This window comes from Centroberyx gerrardi, chromosome 6, assembly GCF_048128805.1.
Source record: "Centroberyx gerrardi isolate f3 chromosome 6, fCenGer3.hap1.cur.20231027, whole genome shotgun sequence".
NCBI classification, from domain to species: domain Eukaryota; kingdom Metazoa; phylum Chordata; class Actinopteri; order Beryciformes; family Berycidae; genus Centroberyx; species Centroberyx gerrardi.
Window position 1 is genome coordinate 6162864 of NC_136002.1, and position 17486 is coordinate 6180349.

The 17486-nt window shown below is 46.0% G+C and overlaps 1 protein-coding gene across 1 annotated transcript in view; it reads right to left on the bottom strand.

The window, feature by feature from the left end:
* ecel1 (endothelin converting enzyme-like 1) overlaps nucleotides 1-16935 on the bottom strand; it is a 29003-nt gene extending 12068 nt beyond the window's left edge. Inside the window, exons 1-7 of the mRNA XM_071905140.2 lie at nucleotides 16781-16935; nucleotides 16078-16744; nucleotides 15571-15639; nucleotides 15119-15229; nucleotides 14894-14986; nucleotides 12568-12692; nucleotides 1488-1710 (exon numbers count right to left, since the gene is read on the bottom strand). Of these exons, the coding sequence (XP_071761241.1) occupies nucleotides 1488-1710; nucleotides 12568-12692; nucleotides 14894-14986; nucleotides 15119-15229; nucleotides 15571-15639; nucleotides 16078-16744; nucleotides 16781-16935 (1443 nt within the window). The remainder of the gene's footprint in view (nucleotides 1-1487; nucleotides 1711-12567; nucleotides 12693-14893; nucleotides 14987-15118; nucleotides 15230-15570; nucleotides 15640-16077; nucleotides 16745-16780) is intronic.
* Between the last annotated feature and the right edge of the window lie 551 nt (nucleotides 16936-17486).

Sequence of the window (17486 nt, forward strand, 5' to 3'; positions counted from 1 at the left end):
AGAGAGTGTGAAGGGGAGATGATGAAGGGCTTAAAGAAGGAGTATGGGGTCACAGGGGTTTGAAATCCCATTGGAAACCATATCCCCTTATCCCAGAGTAGACATGAGACTGAGATAAGAATACATAGAGAGAAAAAAAGGGATAAGAGGAAAAGATGGGAGAGGCTTAAGACGAGAGAAAGAGGGACCAAAGGTGATGGAAGGGAAGAGGTGAGGGGCTTGAGAACGACTGACCTAGGCAAAGAGCAAAGTAGAAAAAAAGAGGCAGATAGGCAGAGGCAGAGTATTTTGATTGACATGGCTGGAATTCCCAAATCCCAGTGCATTGACTGGATCAAAATCATCAAACCATATAAATAAAAAAAACAGACCCCCTCCCTCCCCCAAGGAGCCAAAGAAAATGATGAACCACAAAAAAAGAAAGAAAGAGGGATATAGAAAATCTAAACCATCTTAACTCTCAATGAACAAATATCAGAAGAAATATATTTGAAGTGATTCCATGTAGCAGTGCCATGTATAAATCTGTCCCATGGCTTCAATTCTAGGTCAGTTTTGTGCCTTTTTATCTTTCTGTCTTGAGGACTGTTTGATTTCACATTCTGTTCAAGTATCTGATGCATCAAATTAGAGAAGCTGAATGGAAATGGCAAATTTCCTCAATATTGCATAAATGTTGTGATGGAAACACATTTAAATGATAGGTTGGGCAGATACAGCCCACAAATGATTCAATCTCACTGCAAATTTACTACTAAAAACTGTTATTCCAATGTACAAGTCTCCATCATGGTAGTGTGACCATTAGTTTGTGTATTAGAATATTACCAAGTGCACTTTTTTGTTACCCAACTTGCCGAATACTGATCGACTACATTTTTCTAGTGGATGTTTTTTTCTGATGTAAACACACCTAATTCCAAATTTCAGAAGTTTGCTTTAAATTCACTGGGCAGTTGGGTGGAAACATGGCTACCTAGTAATAACAAAAAAGGTCCTTCTCTCCTTTGAACAGGACAAAAGGAACCATCCATCCATCTGTCAACTATGCACCCACTCATTTACCTATCAAGCCACACATCCATCATTTCTCCATCCATCCATCCATCCATCCAGCATCCATTCATCCATCATTTCTCCATCATCAATCCATCTATCCATCCATCAGCATCCATTCCTCCATCATTTCTCCATCCATCAATCCATCTATCCATCCATCAGCATCCATTCCTCCATCATTTCTCCATCCATCCATCCATCAAGCATCCATTCCTCCATCATTTCTCCATCTATCCATCCATCCATCCATCCATCCATCCATCATTTCTCCATCCATCCATCCATCCATTTATCCGCCCATCATTCCTCCATTGTCCATCATTCTTCCATCATCCCTCATTCCTCCATCATCCATCATTCTTCCATCCATCCTTCATCCATAACTCCTCCATCAGTCATCATTCCTCCACCCCTCCACCCCCCCAGACCTTGGCCTTGCTCTGTGAGGAGAAGTGCTGCTGGACGAACAGGGCTCCCAGGGCCATGCCGAAGTGTTTGTTGGCCTGGGTGAGGCAGAGCCTGCCCAGCTCCAGCTGCCGCTCAGTGCCGTCGATCTCCCGGGAAAACTCGTGGATGGTGCTGCGGAAGGCGGTGGACAGATGCTCGCTAAGCGCCGCCACGATGCGCCACAGCATGTAGTTGTGGAGGACCCTGGGGAGGAGGGAAGAGGAGGGACGGGTAAATGGCTTCGTCACAGACTTTCATCTTGATTCATCTTTAGTCATCCAGGATTGGTTAGCTAAGCATGCGGTCGCTCATTCAGCAGCGCCCTGCTACACAGTCATACATCTAGAAACATATAGTATACTGTAGGGTTAGACCGCTATGGGTTTTTTCACGACCGATATTGATGTTTTTGGATTGAAGACAAGACTCACTCAACATAGTGTAGACTTCAGTATTAGTATGGAGCACCAGACCCAACAATCTACCTGGGACACTTGGATGATCTTGGTGTCTTATGTTCTCATCACTTAACAGGTAAGTTCACCAATGGGACAATCTCCCCAAAACATGGTGTACTCCTTTAAATAGTTCTTTACAGCACCATAAAGGATCTATGTAGAACCATTTGAGCATGGTGCTATATAGAACCATTCTAAAAGGGTTCATTAAAGCACCAAAAAGGCTTCTGCTATGGTACAAACCTAAAGAACCCTTTTCTGGTGCTGTATAAAATCCTTTTTGTAAGAGCGCAGCGCACTTCCTCTTGAGTTCTCTTGCTAAAACAGCACGTATTGTGTCTAACTGTAATCTCGTTCTATCTGGCCCCGAGATCTCTCTTCCCATCTGCCCTCTGAGCCCCACGAGAGACTGAAAAGTACGAGAAAAAACCAAGGGAGAGACAGTGATGGAGAGCGAATGGTGAAGAGTCAATAGGGCAAAGCAGTTAAAAAGAAAGACTCCCACCAATCCAGTGTGACTCACAGAGAGGGGTGAGGAAGTCAAGGAAGAGGAGAGAAAATGGAACATCCATTCATGTATTCGAGCTGCGTCTTCAGCGTCTCCAGACAGTAAAGTGAGGCGCTTGTGTGTCCTCGCACCCCCACCGGGTGCACAGGTCCCTCCTGCCCTGTGGGGACAAATGCCCCCCCCTACTGCGAGACATCACGTGAACCATGATGTTGTTGTTTTCCTTTTATATTGTCCCTGCGCATATTAAATCAAAACTGCCTTGGCAACAGCACCCCGGGGTCCCGCCAACAAAGCACTTCTGAAGTGAATTTAATTGACAAAGAAAAAAGCAAGAGGAAGAAAGGGGAGGAGAGGGAGGGTGAATGAATGAGAGGCTCAGGTGGCGTCCTTGTTCATTTGTACTCTGTCTACCAATCAACATGTGTTACAGGTGTGGCGGCTTTGCTTGACTTAGCTTGTGTGTGTATGTTTGTGTGTGTGTGTGCGAGTCATTGATGTTTCCTGTCACCTGCTTGGTCTATTTGTTGCAGATGAATTGCTTGAATGAACACAGCTGGAGAGGTGTGTGTTTATGTTTGCCTATATGCATGTATGCATGTGTGTGTGCGTGTGTACGTGTGTGTGTGTGTGCCCACAAGTGTGCATGCACGTATGCCAGTCAGTGCGCCTCTATAATTATGGTCAATTACAGCATTTCTCGGTGTGCGTGCATACATTGTCACAGATTGTGTTTGTTTGTTTGTGTGTGTGCGTGTGTGTGTGTTTGCCTGTCTCTGTGTGGGCTTGTGTAGTCACAGAGTCACGGTGGAGCTAAATGAAAGGAGAGGGCCTGAGAGTGCGCTGTACAGATCAAGCAGTGCAAGTCTGAATCACAGGAGAGCGGAGTGAAGGCTCATTAGTTGAATGGAGTTTAATGGGCCTCGTTAGAAAGATAAAAAGACATTGTCCCCGCGCTCTGCATCAACACATTACCACAGGTAATGGACCTTAGGTGAGGGAGGGGGCTTCCTCCGTCCTAGACCCCACTAGAGTTACCAAACAGGAGGTGAGGTGAAATGTCATGAGTTTGATCACTGTTTGATTTATTTTCCGCAAAATCAGCGTGACAATGTGGAATCAGGTTGCAACAGACCCAGACATTATGATTAGTGGTTGTGGTTGACATCTTTCTTTTTCGAATAAATGATATATCATAAAGCTCAGGGAAATCACACACCGCTACAATGAGCTCTTCGTCCATTTTGGAAATAAATTTACAGAAGTCTGGTGAGAGTCCTTCTTGAAGCTGATTGGCTTTCGCTTTACTGTGTCAGACAAATTTCTCACTCTAGCTCATGTTGAAGAATGCACAAAATGAAACCCTTAGGTCCATTGATGTGTGGAAATGTGATGGTTTTCTTTTTCTACTTTTTGCCTGCCAGCAACGTTATGTTCATTGTTTTTGTTCTGTTGTCTTTTATGAATTGTTTCTGCCTTATGCTTTTGTATTGCAGCACCCCCTCGAAAACGAGATGCTTTATCTCAGGTGGCTTATCCCGCCATTGAAATAAACTTCTTCTAAAGTTGAAAATTTTCTCATTGCATCAAATTTGTGCCGCCTACAGCGAAGTTGAGTCCATCTCTCTCCATTCACCTAGCTCCACTGACTGCAAGCATAACAAGGATTCAGTGTTTCCGAGAATTCTATTGTCAGGGTGGGAAAGCCTCTGAAACAGCATTTAGATCATCATTAGACAGTAAAACTCTCCACTGAAAGTCATACTAATGCAATTCTTTTAGGTGGGTTAGCAGCTCCTTCAGGCAGAGTGAGGCAGGTTTCACTGCAGCTTTCACACACTGACACTCCTGAAGAGTACAAACAGCGAGGAAGCTCCATCATATTGGAGGCAGACGACACTGAATGGCTATGGGTATCTGAGTTTTAATAAAAGTTGGTACACACACACATTCACACAGAGACACACACACATATGCCCACATATAAACAGAAAATCCCACACACAAATATACACACTCACATGACAGCTTTCACCCACACACAGAAAATCATACACACAAACTCATGGACCTTCAGTGTGTGTGTGACCCCAGCAGGAATTGAACCCCTGACCCACTGACCTATACATTAATACACACACACACACACGCACAGAAATACACACGTATAAATAAACAAGACAAACATGCAAAAACAGACTCAAAGGGAGACACACTCACACACTCACCTAGAGAACAGCCTTCCAATCACACACACAAGCTTTCCACACACACACACACACACACACACACACACACCCACCCTCGAGAGGAGCTTGAGCGATGGAGGAACGGCAGGAGCAGACGGAGAGAGAGACGGCGCGGGAGGAGTGTGAGAGAGACGCTGGTGTTGTCATTATGCTTTCCCCTTCATTGGAGGCCTGCTCATCTGGCTAATGGGATTGGCTGCAGTCATCTCAGCTCAGAGCGTGGGGACCGTACCCACACACACACACACACACACACACACACTCTATTATAGAGCGAGGAGAGAGAAGGGGGATGGAGAAAAAAAAGATGGAGAGAGGATGAGGAGATGGATGGACGGAGGATGGGAGTGCCACTGCTCTTGTCAATAGACTTGTATGTTGTATGTTGGGCAAACACTCGATGATGGACGGAGGTGAGAAGAAGGGAGAGATGAATAAAGGATAGAGATGCCACTGCTTTGTCAATAAACCCTTAATGGGGGGAGGTATATATTTTCAATGATAGAGGGAGGAGAGAATGTATAGAGAGACGGATGGAGAGAGATGGATAGATCCAGTTGTCAGCCTCATAACACTGAGACCCAGAAAGGGAGGAGGAGGAGGAGGAGAGGAAATGAAAGGAAAGGATAGAGAGAAAAAGAGAGGTGGAAAGGGGTGGCTCAGGAACAGGAGGAAGAGGTTTGGAAGATCGACGGATGGCTAGATGGATGGATGGAAGGAGAGATGGATGATAACGTCATCTGGGCTTTCAACGGGAGCCTGTGGCATATAGACTACACATGGAAGGAAAGAGGGGAGGGAGGGAGGAAAGAAGGAAGGAGGGAGCGGTTGAAGGAGTGAAAGAAGCAACGGAGGAAGGAATAAAGGAGGGGAGAAAGAGTGGAAGGGGGGTGGGAGGGAGACAGGGAAGGAAGGAAATTACATCAGAGGGATGGAAGGGAGGGAAGGAACAAATCAAGGAAGTAGAAATGGCGGAAGCAGGAAGGAAGGAGGGAGGGAAAGGATGGAAACGAGGAAACAAGTGACGTAGGAAGGAAAGGAGGAAAGGACATAGGAAGGCTGGAAGTGTGGGAAGGAAGGGAGCAGAAGAAGGAAGGACAGAGGAAAGAAAGAAGGAAACGAGGAAGGAAGCAAAAAAAAAGGAGGGAACGAATGGAGCAACGGAAGGAATAAGGAAGGACAGGAAGGGAGGAATGAAGGAAGGAGAGAAGGGAAAGAATGGATGAATGGAATGGAAAGGAAGGAAGCAAGGTGGGGAGGACCGAGGGAAAGAAGCAAGCGAGGAAGGGAGGAAAGGAAGGGAGCAAGAGAAGGAAGAAGGGAGGACAAGAATGGAGGAAGGAGAGAGGGGAAGAAATTTATGAAGCAAAGGACTTAAGAAGGAAGGAGTGGATGGGAGCAAGGGTGGAAGGAATGAAGGAAGCAAGGGAGGGAATGAAGGGAGCAAGGAAAGGAAGAAGAACCATCTATCCATCCTGTCCTCCGGAATCCCACAACTGATTAGTAGGCAGATGATGTACCTGTGTGTGTGTGTGTGTGTGTGTGTGTATTCGAAACTTGTCTATCACCTTTTCACCTCTCAGAGTGTAAATGCACAGTGTGTGTCCATTTTGAAAGGAATCCAAACGTTCTTACTGTGTTCGTATGCATTCATGCGTATGTCAGCCCACACCAGGCTCCTCAACTTTGTTATATCTCCCAGTGTACTCTGTGTGTGTGTGCGTGTGTGTGTGTGTGTGTGTGTGTGTGTGTGTGTGGTTAAACAGTGTGAGTGATAGCATCCTGTAGGGTGGACAGAGTTGATACAAAAGAGTATTTCTATGGTCCATTAGTGACCTTTCGACGGAACAAGCCCTCCTCTCTGTCTGCTCAGCTGGAGAATGACACAGCGGACGAACACCTCTGTCACGACCCCTGACCTCCATTGCATAGGGCCAACAAATGGGACAGAGAGTGTGTGTGTGTGTGTGTGTGTGTGGGGGGGGGGGGGGGGGGGGGGGGGGGGGGGGGAGGGAGGGAGGAAGGGGAGTAAGGCTTGAAAACACCAGGACTGTAGTGACGCTGTGGGAACATTCAGCTCTCCACATCCCCCAACAGGAAAACAAAAAACCCAACCAGAATTGGCCAGTAGTTCTGGTTCCTCTACTTTCAGCCAATCCTGGGTTTCCGCATGGAGCATGAACAAGCAGTAAATGAGTGTGTGTTAAGGGGCGGTCACACCTGAATTCGCAACGAAAAAAGATGTGATGTTATGCTTTGTGTCGGGTAGGCATTTCAAACTTGTAGCAGAGGAGATTGCTAGAATATAGCTACCATGGTTTCTACAATAAGTTAACCTTTGTGAAAAACCTTTAAAAAGATAAAATAAAGATACAAATCTTTATTGTTTAGTAGCTGGTTAAGTAGTACCTATCAATTGACTGATTCTATGCTGTTTGGTTAGCAACTTAACATAGCTAAATAGCAATCAATCAACTCTGATACTATGCTATGTGCCAAGCAAGCTAAAGTTAACTGTAGGCTACTTTTTTCCCCCTTCTTTATTGAACACTTGTCATCACAAACAACAAAGGTACAACTAGCTACATTACAATGGGAAAATAACATAACATTATGGATTCCTCCATGTTGGATTTTTTCAGAAGTCAACATGGCCAAGCAAGTGTTTCTATTGGCCGACAGTGAATTTGCAGATCAAAGTTTACCACATTTGAACTCTGTGCGAAGACGAAGTGCGAAATCGATTTGCAGCCAGAAGCGATTGTTTTTATCTGTCCTTCGCGTGATTTTCAATTGAATGGGAAGCAAAGCGAATTTCCTCGTATGTTCTTGCTAGTGTAACCGCGCCTTTTGGGTGCTTGCAGACAGCGGGCGGTTACTGCGGCCTTCGCCCACTGTCTGCAAGCACCTTCACTTATTACTTCACATTCCTTCACTTATTACTACCTGGAAGCAGTGATTTGTTATGCTACTCATTACATTTCTATTACACCCCCTAAATTAGTGATTGCATCCTCTCTTACCTTCAAAAATCTGGATAACTCACTTCCTTCTCCTGCAAATGATCAGAAACCAAACAGCGTAGATGTCCAATGTTCTTGTCATCCATTTGCTCAATAAAATCAACTTCTACCAGGAGAATAAAAACTTTTCCACCATTTCTCATCTAAGCTAGTGGAGTGCGAGATAATGATGACTAATTATGAGGAAAACAAATCAGACACATGGTGGTGGGATATAGTTTTTGGATAATTCAACTTCAATCTGATATTTAGAGACGGTGATAACAAAAGTAACAATTTATTTGTTTTGACTGGCAACTGTATTATCATTACTGAAAGTGAAATAGTCATTCATTACACTACGCATTACTGGGGAAAGCAATTATATTACTGTAGTGCATTAGCACCCAACATTGCTTTTCTGCAAGTGGAGGAGGGAAGGTTGTTCAGACAGGATTCTGCACATATAGGTTCAAACTCCAAGTGTTATCCCAGTGTGGGTGCTAACTTCAGTTTGCTTGTGTGTGTGTGCGTGCATTTGCTTGCAACAAGCTGTGTAATTGGCAAATAACAGGGAGCGGTGGAGAGATCCCTTGCTGTGAGGAACCACGGCATTTTTAACCAAGTTCTCATCAGCTATGCAAATGAGCAACACCCCTCAGGAAATGGCAGAGCTAGGAGAGCCCATCAGTGTGTGTGTGTGTATGTATGTGTGTGTGTGTGTGTGTGTGTGTGTGTGTGTGTGCGTGCTCACAGGAAGTAGCAATGCTAACCCTTGTTTAAATCCAGATAATGGACTTCTTGGGAGACAGAAACTGGAGCCAGACCGAGGCAGAGAACAGGTGGAGGGGGGGGGGGGAAAGATGGAGACGTGAAAAGAGAGATGAGAGTGGCAACAGACAAGAGGGGAAAGAACAGGTGAGTAGGAGGAAGACAGGAGGGAGAGAAGTGACAGAAGCAGAGATGGAGAGGGAAAGAGGAAGAGATATATAAGATGGAGAGGTGGGAGAGCGGAGAGGTGTCAGGGGACCCAGGCAGAATTGGAAGAAAGGGAAGATTATCACGAAAAGTTCAGGCGCAGAGAAGGAGCGAGGGAGGAGGAAGAGGAGGAGGAGAGGGAGACAGATGGAGAGAGTCAGGGAGCAGGGGATGGAGGAGAAAAGAGTTTGGTGACGGGAGGACGAAAGAGAGAGAGAGAGAGCGAGAAGTGAAGAGGAACTGAGTCAGAAAGTTGGAGACAGGGAGAGAGGGAGTAGGGTTAGACTGATATATGGAGCCGATATTGGCCTTTTATTAAAAATTGGATATTGGCCAATGTGTGTAATCCACCTCTGATATGATGGATATGATGCAGTTTGTTATTATTATTATTATTATATGGGGTTTCAATGGAGAGTTTTAGTGTCCCATGATGGTCTAAATGCTGTTTTATAGGCTTTTCCACCCCGACAGGAATATACAATTCTGCGGGAAACACTAAAGAATTTGGCATGGAAATGGTCAAATTTAAAGCTACACTATACAAAATATTAATGTAAAAATACACGTCTTATCATTCTAAATCACAAAGTGGAGCTGCAACAGAGAAGAACGTCCACAGAAAGCTGGACTCATCAACGATGGCTGAACCTCTTCACCACCTCCACCCCACCAGACATTAAGAAGAAGACATTTTGTCAGTTGACATCATGATTTCTGGATAATGAAGTCCTCAAAATTCAAACAGTTACCTCTCGCTGCCATTTGGGGCCGCCAACGTGCAAAATTGCCTAGTGCAGCTTTAAAGATATTGAACATCTGCACAAAATGCTGTCTATCAGCAGCTTCAAACCGGAAAATATCAGTATTATCGGCCTTCAAAAACCCATATCGGTCAAACCCTCGAGCTGAGTGAGTGAGCAGGTGATGGAAAAAAAGCAGGAGGGGATGACAAGATGTTAGAAAGACACAGGTGGAGGGAAGATGGGAACAAAAGACAGAGAGAGAGGGAGAGAATGATTGAATCCCATAGCGAGGAATCTATTACTAAAGCCATCAGGGGGGGATGGATGGATGGACAAGCACCTCAATGGAGAAGAGGTAAACAACCAGCGAAGAGACAGAGCAGCCTGAGGAGGAGTGTAACCAGGCTGATGGATGGGGACGGTGGCGATGGTAACCGTATTATTGCAAAGGGGATTATGGATTTGCCGGCCATATCACCTAATGATACTACCTGGCATCTTCAAATTGCAGTCCAACTCCAATGTGCGTGCATGGCGGTGTGTTCTTATTATAAAGTCTATCCCACAAAGAATGCAGGAGAGCGGTATAGGAGACCAGATAAGAGAGAGGGGAGGAATACAGAAAAGAGCATTTTGCCGTGAAAAAATGGAGAGCAGAGCAGATAGTGGAGAAATTGATAGGAGAAAGAGATGTTGGCACTGATGGGAGCTGAGCTAATTCGTATCGTACCGGAGCACACGCTGCAAAAAAGATGCTATCGTTTGTTGTGGCTGATAAAAGTAAGTAGTGTAAAACGCACTAACGGAGTTTGAAGAATGCAAGGAGAGAAGAGAAGAGAAGGGAAGATGTGAAGATGAAATGTGATCTTAACTTTGTTAAAAAGTAGTTAAAAAGTGATTTGGTTATAATTATAATGAGGTAAAGACAGTGGTATGTAGCAAAAAAAGCATGATTTCTTACTTATTTACATGCTAAAGAAAGGTCATTGGTTTAGATATACTCCAACCATTAATCGAATGACAATCTACTGATAATCCTTGCACTTGTTGATCAATTGCTTTGGCCTGGCAGAACACAGCTTGCTGTTTTCCTCATTCAGCATAAAGCAGGAGGAAACACCGCAAAGTCTGTTCATTTATTGTTCATTTCTTCTCCTCTTTTCAGGTATGAAGTACTAAATTATGCTTCATATAACCAGAATTGAATAATATTATTTTTGTGTAAACATGTGCAAGTCAAGCTAAGCAGGTTACTTGAATGTTTGTGTGAAATTTAACCAAGTTGAGGCAGCTAGCTATGTGCTAGCACCACAGCTAGCATAGCGCTACAAGGCTCCTGTATAGAACGCACATGGCGGCTCACAGTCAACTTGGCCAGTTGTCGTAATCAGTGTTGCCAACTCTTTTCCAAGGAAAGTAGCTACTGGCTGCTCAGAAAGTCACTAGAAGTCACCAGATGACGTCACATGATAATTTGCATATCAATATATAATGCTGCACTTGTTATGCATGCCGCGGTGTAGCCCGTTTTAATATTAAGTGCTGACTCCGCCCACCCGGGCCAGTTTCGGCATACGCCGGTAGCAATTACAAGTGGACCCTATCCTACAGTCCCTGCTCTCAGCGGAGGGAGGGGGGCTACGCTGTGATCATCAGACCTCTCTGGATTAGACAAGCAAGTAGAGAAAACCGGCATCAGCCATACCAATTTATTGCCAAATGCTTTGGGATTCAACACATTAACATTGCTTCCCATGGTCAGAAAAAGTCGGCAGATTTGTCGCTAGTCGCTTTTGAGAAATAAAGTCGCCAGGGGGGTCTGAAAAGTCGCCAAGTTGGCAACACTGGTCGTAATGTGTGTGAGTTATGTGATGTAAATTGTTGTTTATGATACTGCTGATGTTTAACTTTAGAATTATTAGTAATAGCATAGCATGGAAATGTCATATTGGGATTGGTGAAACTGAAATTTATGTTAGGAAACAATTTAAAATGTCTTGTGTTTTATTTTTACATTCATCGAACAAAGCGACTGAGGTGGAAACAGAGCAGAGTCTCCCCTTTATCATCTCCACCATGGTCCCACTGGTTTACTGTAATTATGCCAAAGTCTCACAGTTAATCTGACAACAATATATTGATATTTAAAAATGCTACACAGAGCACCTTTAAGTCAATGATATGGCCTTTTATTAAAAATCAGATATGAGCCAGTCAGTGTCGTCCACCTCTGATACGATGGATTTAATGCAGTTTGTCTTATTACATATAATTACTCAGTAACACACTGGTTGTCTATGGGAAGCCCTTAACCTGTCCTTATGACTATCAGAGCATGTAAGTACAGTATGGTGAGTTGGCAAGTGTGAAATGGGGAGTGGAGGTAATAAAATTACCACCACAGAACGTAGCCACAACGTCATGAGCTGGTAAGTCATGAAATTACCAAAAAGCCTGAACGGGTTACGTTGGTATACAGCCAGACATGCAGCCGGTCACAGATCAACCGGTCCAGCAGCCTGTCATACAGCCATACAGTCAGGCAGCCAGGCACCCGCAGCATGTGTATTGAAATGTTGAGCGATGTTGTGTGTTGGTGTGTAGAGCACAGTGACTATTGGCGAGCTGTCAGTGCCTCTAACACATCCTGACATGAAGCAGCCCTCTACAGCCACCTCTGGAGTCTGTCAAGAAGAAGAGAGAATGTGTGTGTGTGTGTGTGTGTGTGTGTGTATATGTGTGTATGTGGGGTGGGAAGGTGCGGGTGTGGATCAATAATAATCAGCTGCAGTAGAGCTGGAAGTTCACCCAGCAGTGACTTACCTCCAACACACATACACACACACAAATGCACACAAATACATGCACAGCAGCTCTCAAAAACAAATCCATAGACCCCTTGACACTGCATTGTTACCCAAACTGTAGTGACAGCCCGAAACCAAAGACACCACACACACACACACACACACACACACACACACGCACTAAACAACTCAAACAAAAGCGCTTACACACGCTCAAAAAGTACAAACTCACGAATGCATGAGTCTCATTTCATTGATTTTCCATGCACCTCAGTGCCCTCCCCCCACCCCCCCTCCATCCCTCTTTCTTTACCTCTCCGAAGTCGTCTTGATGATATCGGACACTTTCTGTATGTAGTCGGTGGCCAGCACTACTATCTCCTCGTCTTCTGAGAAGTTGTCGTGGAAGATTCTGTCCAGCAAGCGTTTCCAGTGAAGCTATGGGGAGGGAATGATAATGTTTTGGTTTTCAGAAGAGTCATGCAGTTTACTTTCTCAAAAAAAAACAACAAAAAAAAAAAAAACCTCTCCCTCTGCCTCGTATCTGTCTGCGTGCAGCCTATCCCGAACAGCCTCGAGATTCCACTGCAGTTCATTTGCATTTACTTGCATCTCCAGTCTGAACACGATTCATTTGGAAACCTTGGAGGAAATCTTGACCACATACTGTGCAGCGAGAAGCGGCCGGTCAGAGATGAGTTCTAATACGGTCGCTTCCAACTTGAGCGTATACAAAAACATATATATATGGGAAAAACAGACATTCAAAAGTTTGATTTCGCATTTAACTCCACCGTTTGCCGCTACAGTGCAAGTGCTGGTCTGTGGCAGATGATGGATTTGGACATGGATCGGTCCACTTTGGAGACATTTTCCTCATTTCATTCTGAGACGTTCACAATGACATGAAAAATGACTTGCTGACTAATTCTCCATATCATAATGTGCAGATATTTAACAATAAATACCAACAAATGTATATCAAAAATCTTCCTGTTTCTTTATGGTATCCCTAGGTGCACATAGAAATTCAACCAATAATCCCATCACATACACTACCAGTCAAAAGTTTGGACACACCTGATTGAATGTTCTATGTTTTTCATTCTCTTAAAGCCATTTTGATCTAAAGGCTTATGCTCAAATGCTTGAAATGTGTTTCTTAGACAAATATAAATCGTGAAGTTGATCCTATGTATGAATTTCTTTCCAAGGCCTTTGCCTTTCCATCAAGGCAAAGGGCAGCTACTTTAAAGAATCTAAAATATAAGATAGCTTTGATTTGTTTAACACTTTTTTGGTCACTGCACAATTCCATTTGTGTTATTTCATAGTTTTGATGTCTTTACTATTATTCTAAAATGTGAAAAATAGTAAAAATAGAGAAAAAAACCAGGTGTCCAAACTTTTGACTGGTAGTGTATATCCCACCCCATCATATAACCCAACATATGTTGATATATGTTGAATTATGAAACCAATACACCCTTGAAATGCTGTTTCCTTGTGACTTCAAGTAGATTTCAACAACGAAATCAAACTCAGAGCTTCTATTTTTCACATATATTTGTTTTGCATATACTCAAGGAGGGAGACATTGCATCATTTGAGCAGCTGCCTCTCGCTGCACGGTATGTGGTCCAGATTTCCTCCCAAGGTTTTGCCCGGGCCGAGTTCAGCCTCGAGCTGCAAGTAAATGCAAATGAATTGCAGCGACATGTCCGGGCCATTTGGCAACTTTTCTCTCACTGTCTGTCCCTCTTTCCCTCTCTCTTTCACTCCTTCTATTCACGCTCACGTTCAGACTTTCTCGTTTTCTTGGATGGAAAACTAAAAGCAGACTCTTTATATCCTCTCTCTCAGTCCGTGCCCAGTTTCCGTCTCTCCTCCCTTCCTTCCTTCCTCCTCCATCCCTCCCGCCCTCCCTCGACCGTGAAATATCTTGAGGATTCTACATCGGTTTTCCTGCCGCTGCTCTACAAAGTGCCTCCTCCTTTTCTTCTTTTCTCCCTTCTTCTCCTGCTCTACCTCCTGTCTCCCCGTCACTCCCTCTCTCTCTCTCTCTCTCTCCTCCTTCCTTCACCCCCCCCTGCCCCCCTCCCACCCGTCCCCCCGTGTCCCCTCATTTTCTCCTTCTCAATTCTCGTTTTCTCTCCACCTCCCTCTTTCATTCCCTCCCTCAATCTCCCCCGTCTACCCCCGCAGGGCGGACAGCTTCTCTGAGCCACGGAGGCCTCTCTGTCTGTGTGTGTGTGTGTGTGACTGACTGTGTGTGTGTGTGTATGTGTGTGTATAGAGCGCTTCGCCAGTCACGGAACCACCTCCCACCCATCTTCTCTCCCTCAGTGCGCTCACACACTCGTCACACTCCTTAAAATGCTCGGCTGGAGTTCAAATCTTAATCCATCACGTCTGCTTCTACCAAGAATATATGCACACATGCACACACACACACACACACACACACACACACACACACACACACAGACACACTTGCAAATGCACATCATGACAATCAAAATGACAGTACACACAGCAATAGAAATGAAGTTGCCTTGACTGAAGCCTGTGAATGATGTGTATGTATATGTGCCCTGTGTGTGTGTGTGTGTGTGTGTGTGTGTGTGTACAGTACTCACACTGGGAGCAATGCGCCGTAGTTGTCTGAGGGTGATGCGGTTGTACATGGTGCTGATGTCCTTTCTTTGGTCATCATACTCTGACACAGTGATCTGGATAGAGGATGGAAGGGATGTTACTGAATGCAACACACACACACACACACACACGCACACACACACACACACACACACACACACACACATACACACACACACACACACACACACACGCCATCCACTCACATTGGCCAGGCGGGTCTCCAGCTGTAGAATCTCCTTGGACTTCTGCGTGGCGTTGTGAGCTCCCAGCATGCTCAGCAGGCGCTCCATCAGGGCCTTGTAGGCCGCCAAGATCTGTGCACCGAGAGGGTCACGATTACATCATCAGTAATGGACAGGAGGAGCCGCGGCACCATTAGTACTGGCCGGCGGCGGGGTGACATGTGGCAAAGTGGACAGGATAACAAAAGCACAGTGGGTGACAACAGCAAAACAGGTGGATGGATGGAGAGGAGAGAGACGAGTTCATAGAGGCACAGATGGGAGGGAGGGGAGGAGAGAAGGGAGGATGGAGGGACAGAGAGAAGAAGGGACAGAAGGAAGGATGGAGTGAAGAAGGGAGAGAAGGGAATGAAGGAGAGGGAGGGAGGAGGAGGGAGAGAACGAGTTAAAGACAGAGGGGAAGAAGCATTTACCTTAACACTGTCCTCATCCTGACCCAGGTAAAGACTTCTTTCAGGTAGAGTGAGCCCCTCCTGATCGATCTGCACACACACACACACACACACACACACACACACACACACACACAGACTCAAAATCGCATAATCAAATCTTTTCTGGCATGTAAGCACACATTGTTAAGAGCAGTGGGCTGGTAGACATATGGTCAACAGATGCACATTCGAAGGACTTGTTAATATCATGTGCAGTAACAAATGGAACACACAATGTAACACATGTAATACAGACAGTATTTCAAACAACAACCATCAAACATATGTTAGACGTGAGAACACAGTTAATACATAATGTTCACACTTGGGTGAGACCGATATATTGTTTGCCGATACTGTATATCGGACTGATATTGATATCCCTATTGGCTTTCAGCCCCAACATTCACACACAGAAACACACTCATGCACTCACACACACACACAATGTACATTCACAGACTTGCACTCGGCGCTCTTTCTCACCCTGATAGCGTTCCTGGAGGAGTTCTTGTCGTCCACGTTGACGGTGAGGGAGAAGAACACGGCGGTGCTGTACACCCCCTGGGTCCTGTACAGCAGCTCGTTGAAGTCTGGCCTCTGGGGGTCGCCCTCCGTCTCCCAGCCCGCACCTCCAGAGGGCGCCCCCACCAGGTCCCAGCCCCCGCAGCTGTCGATCACCTCGGTCATGGGGTCGGAGCCCAGCTTGTCGATCTCCTGGATGTTGACGCAGGATCGGTAGAACTCCTTCACCTTGCGTTCGGCCGAGTCGGGCCCGCGCCTCCGTATGGGCTCCAGCAGGAGGCGCCGCAGTTTCTCCTCGTTGTGCTCCCCGATGGCGGTGATGATGCCGTAGCTGAGCTTGTCCTCCGGGATGCCATGACGCCTCAGCCACCCCCCGCAGGCGAACGAGTAGAAGTCCTGGCAGGGCTGGATGGTGGGGTCGATGTTGGCCTGAACGAAGCGCGCCGCCCGCAGGAGGGAGCGCTTGCGCTGGCAGTCCTGCCGGCAGTGCGGGTCCTGCTGGGCCTCCAGGGAAATGTACTTGAGCGCCAGCATGCTGCCCAGGATGACGCACATCCCCGCCGCGAACACCAGCGCCGACAGGAGGCAGATCTCCCTCCGGCTCCAGCGGGGAAGCCCGCCGCCGTTGCTGATGCCGCTCAGATCTCGGTTTTTCCCGCCCGACCCGCCCCCGCCCCGGCCGCGGCCCACGTGGCGGTCCAGGCTGCCGCCCAGGTGGAGGGTCATGCCGTTGCTGAGGACGTCGCTGCTGTAGCGCCCGCCGTATTTTACTTCCTGGAACTCATCGTAGTGGGCGGTTAGTGAGTAGGTCTTCTCCATGGCAACAGGCTGTAGTTGCTGTTACTAGATGAGAAGTCACTAGCAGAAGGGTGTAGGGAGGAAGGGATGTAAGAGGAGTGGTTTCTGCATTCACAGTACAGCCATGGTCTGCTTGTGCTGAGACAAAGGGAGGGAGCCCACTACAGGGCAAAAGGGGGAATGAAGTTCAAATGCCTTTGGGCTCCTTTAAGCAAAGTCCCCTTTATTCTTTCCAAATCAAAAGCCGGCAGAGAACCGTCATGCATGTGTTACCTCTTGGGTCCTGCCTCCTCTCTCTCATCCTCTTTCTCTCTGGTCCCTCTCCATTCGTTCTCCTCTCTTCCCTCGCTCCAACCGGTCGCGGGTCACCTGTCGATATAAATAGCAATGAGGTAGGGGAGGGGCGGAGGAGGAGAGCGAAAGGAAATTGAATCCGTGATTACAACAGTAGAGAATGACACAGGGACACCGTCTGTTTTGACACACGTTTTTTTCTGCTTTCTCTCATTCTGTCGTTTACTGCCTAAAGCTGTTTGGATTGATCGGTGATAGCCATCCGTCAGTAAGATGAT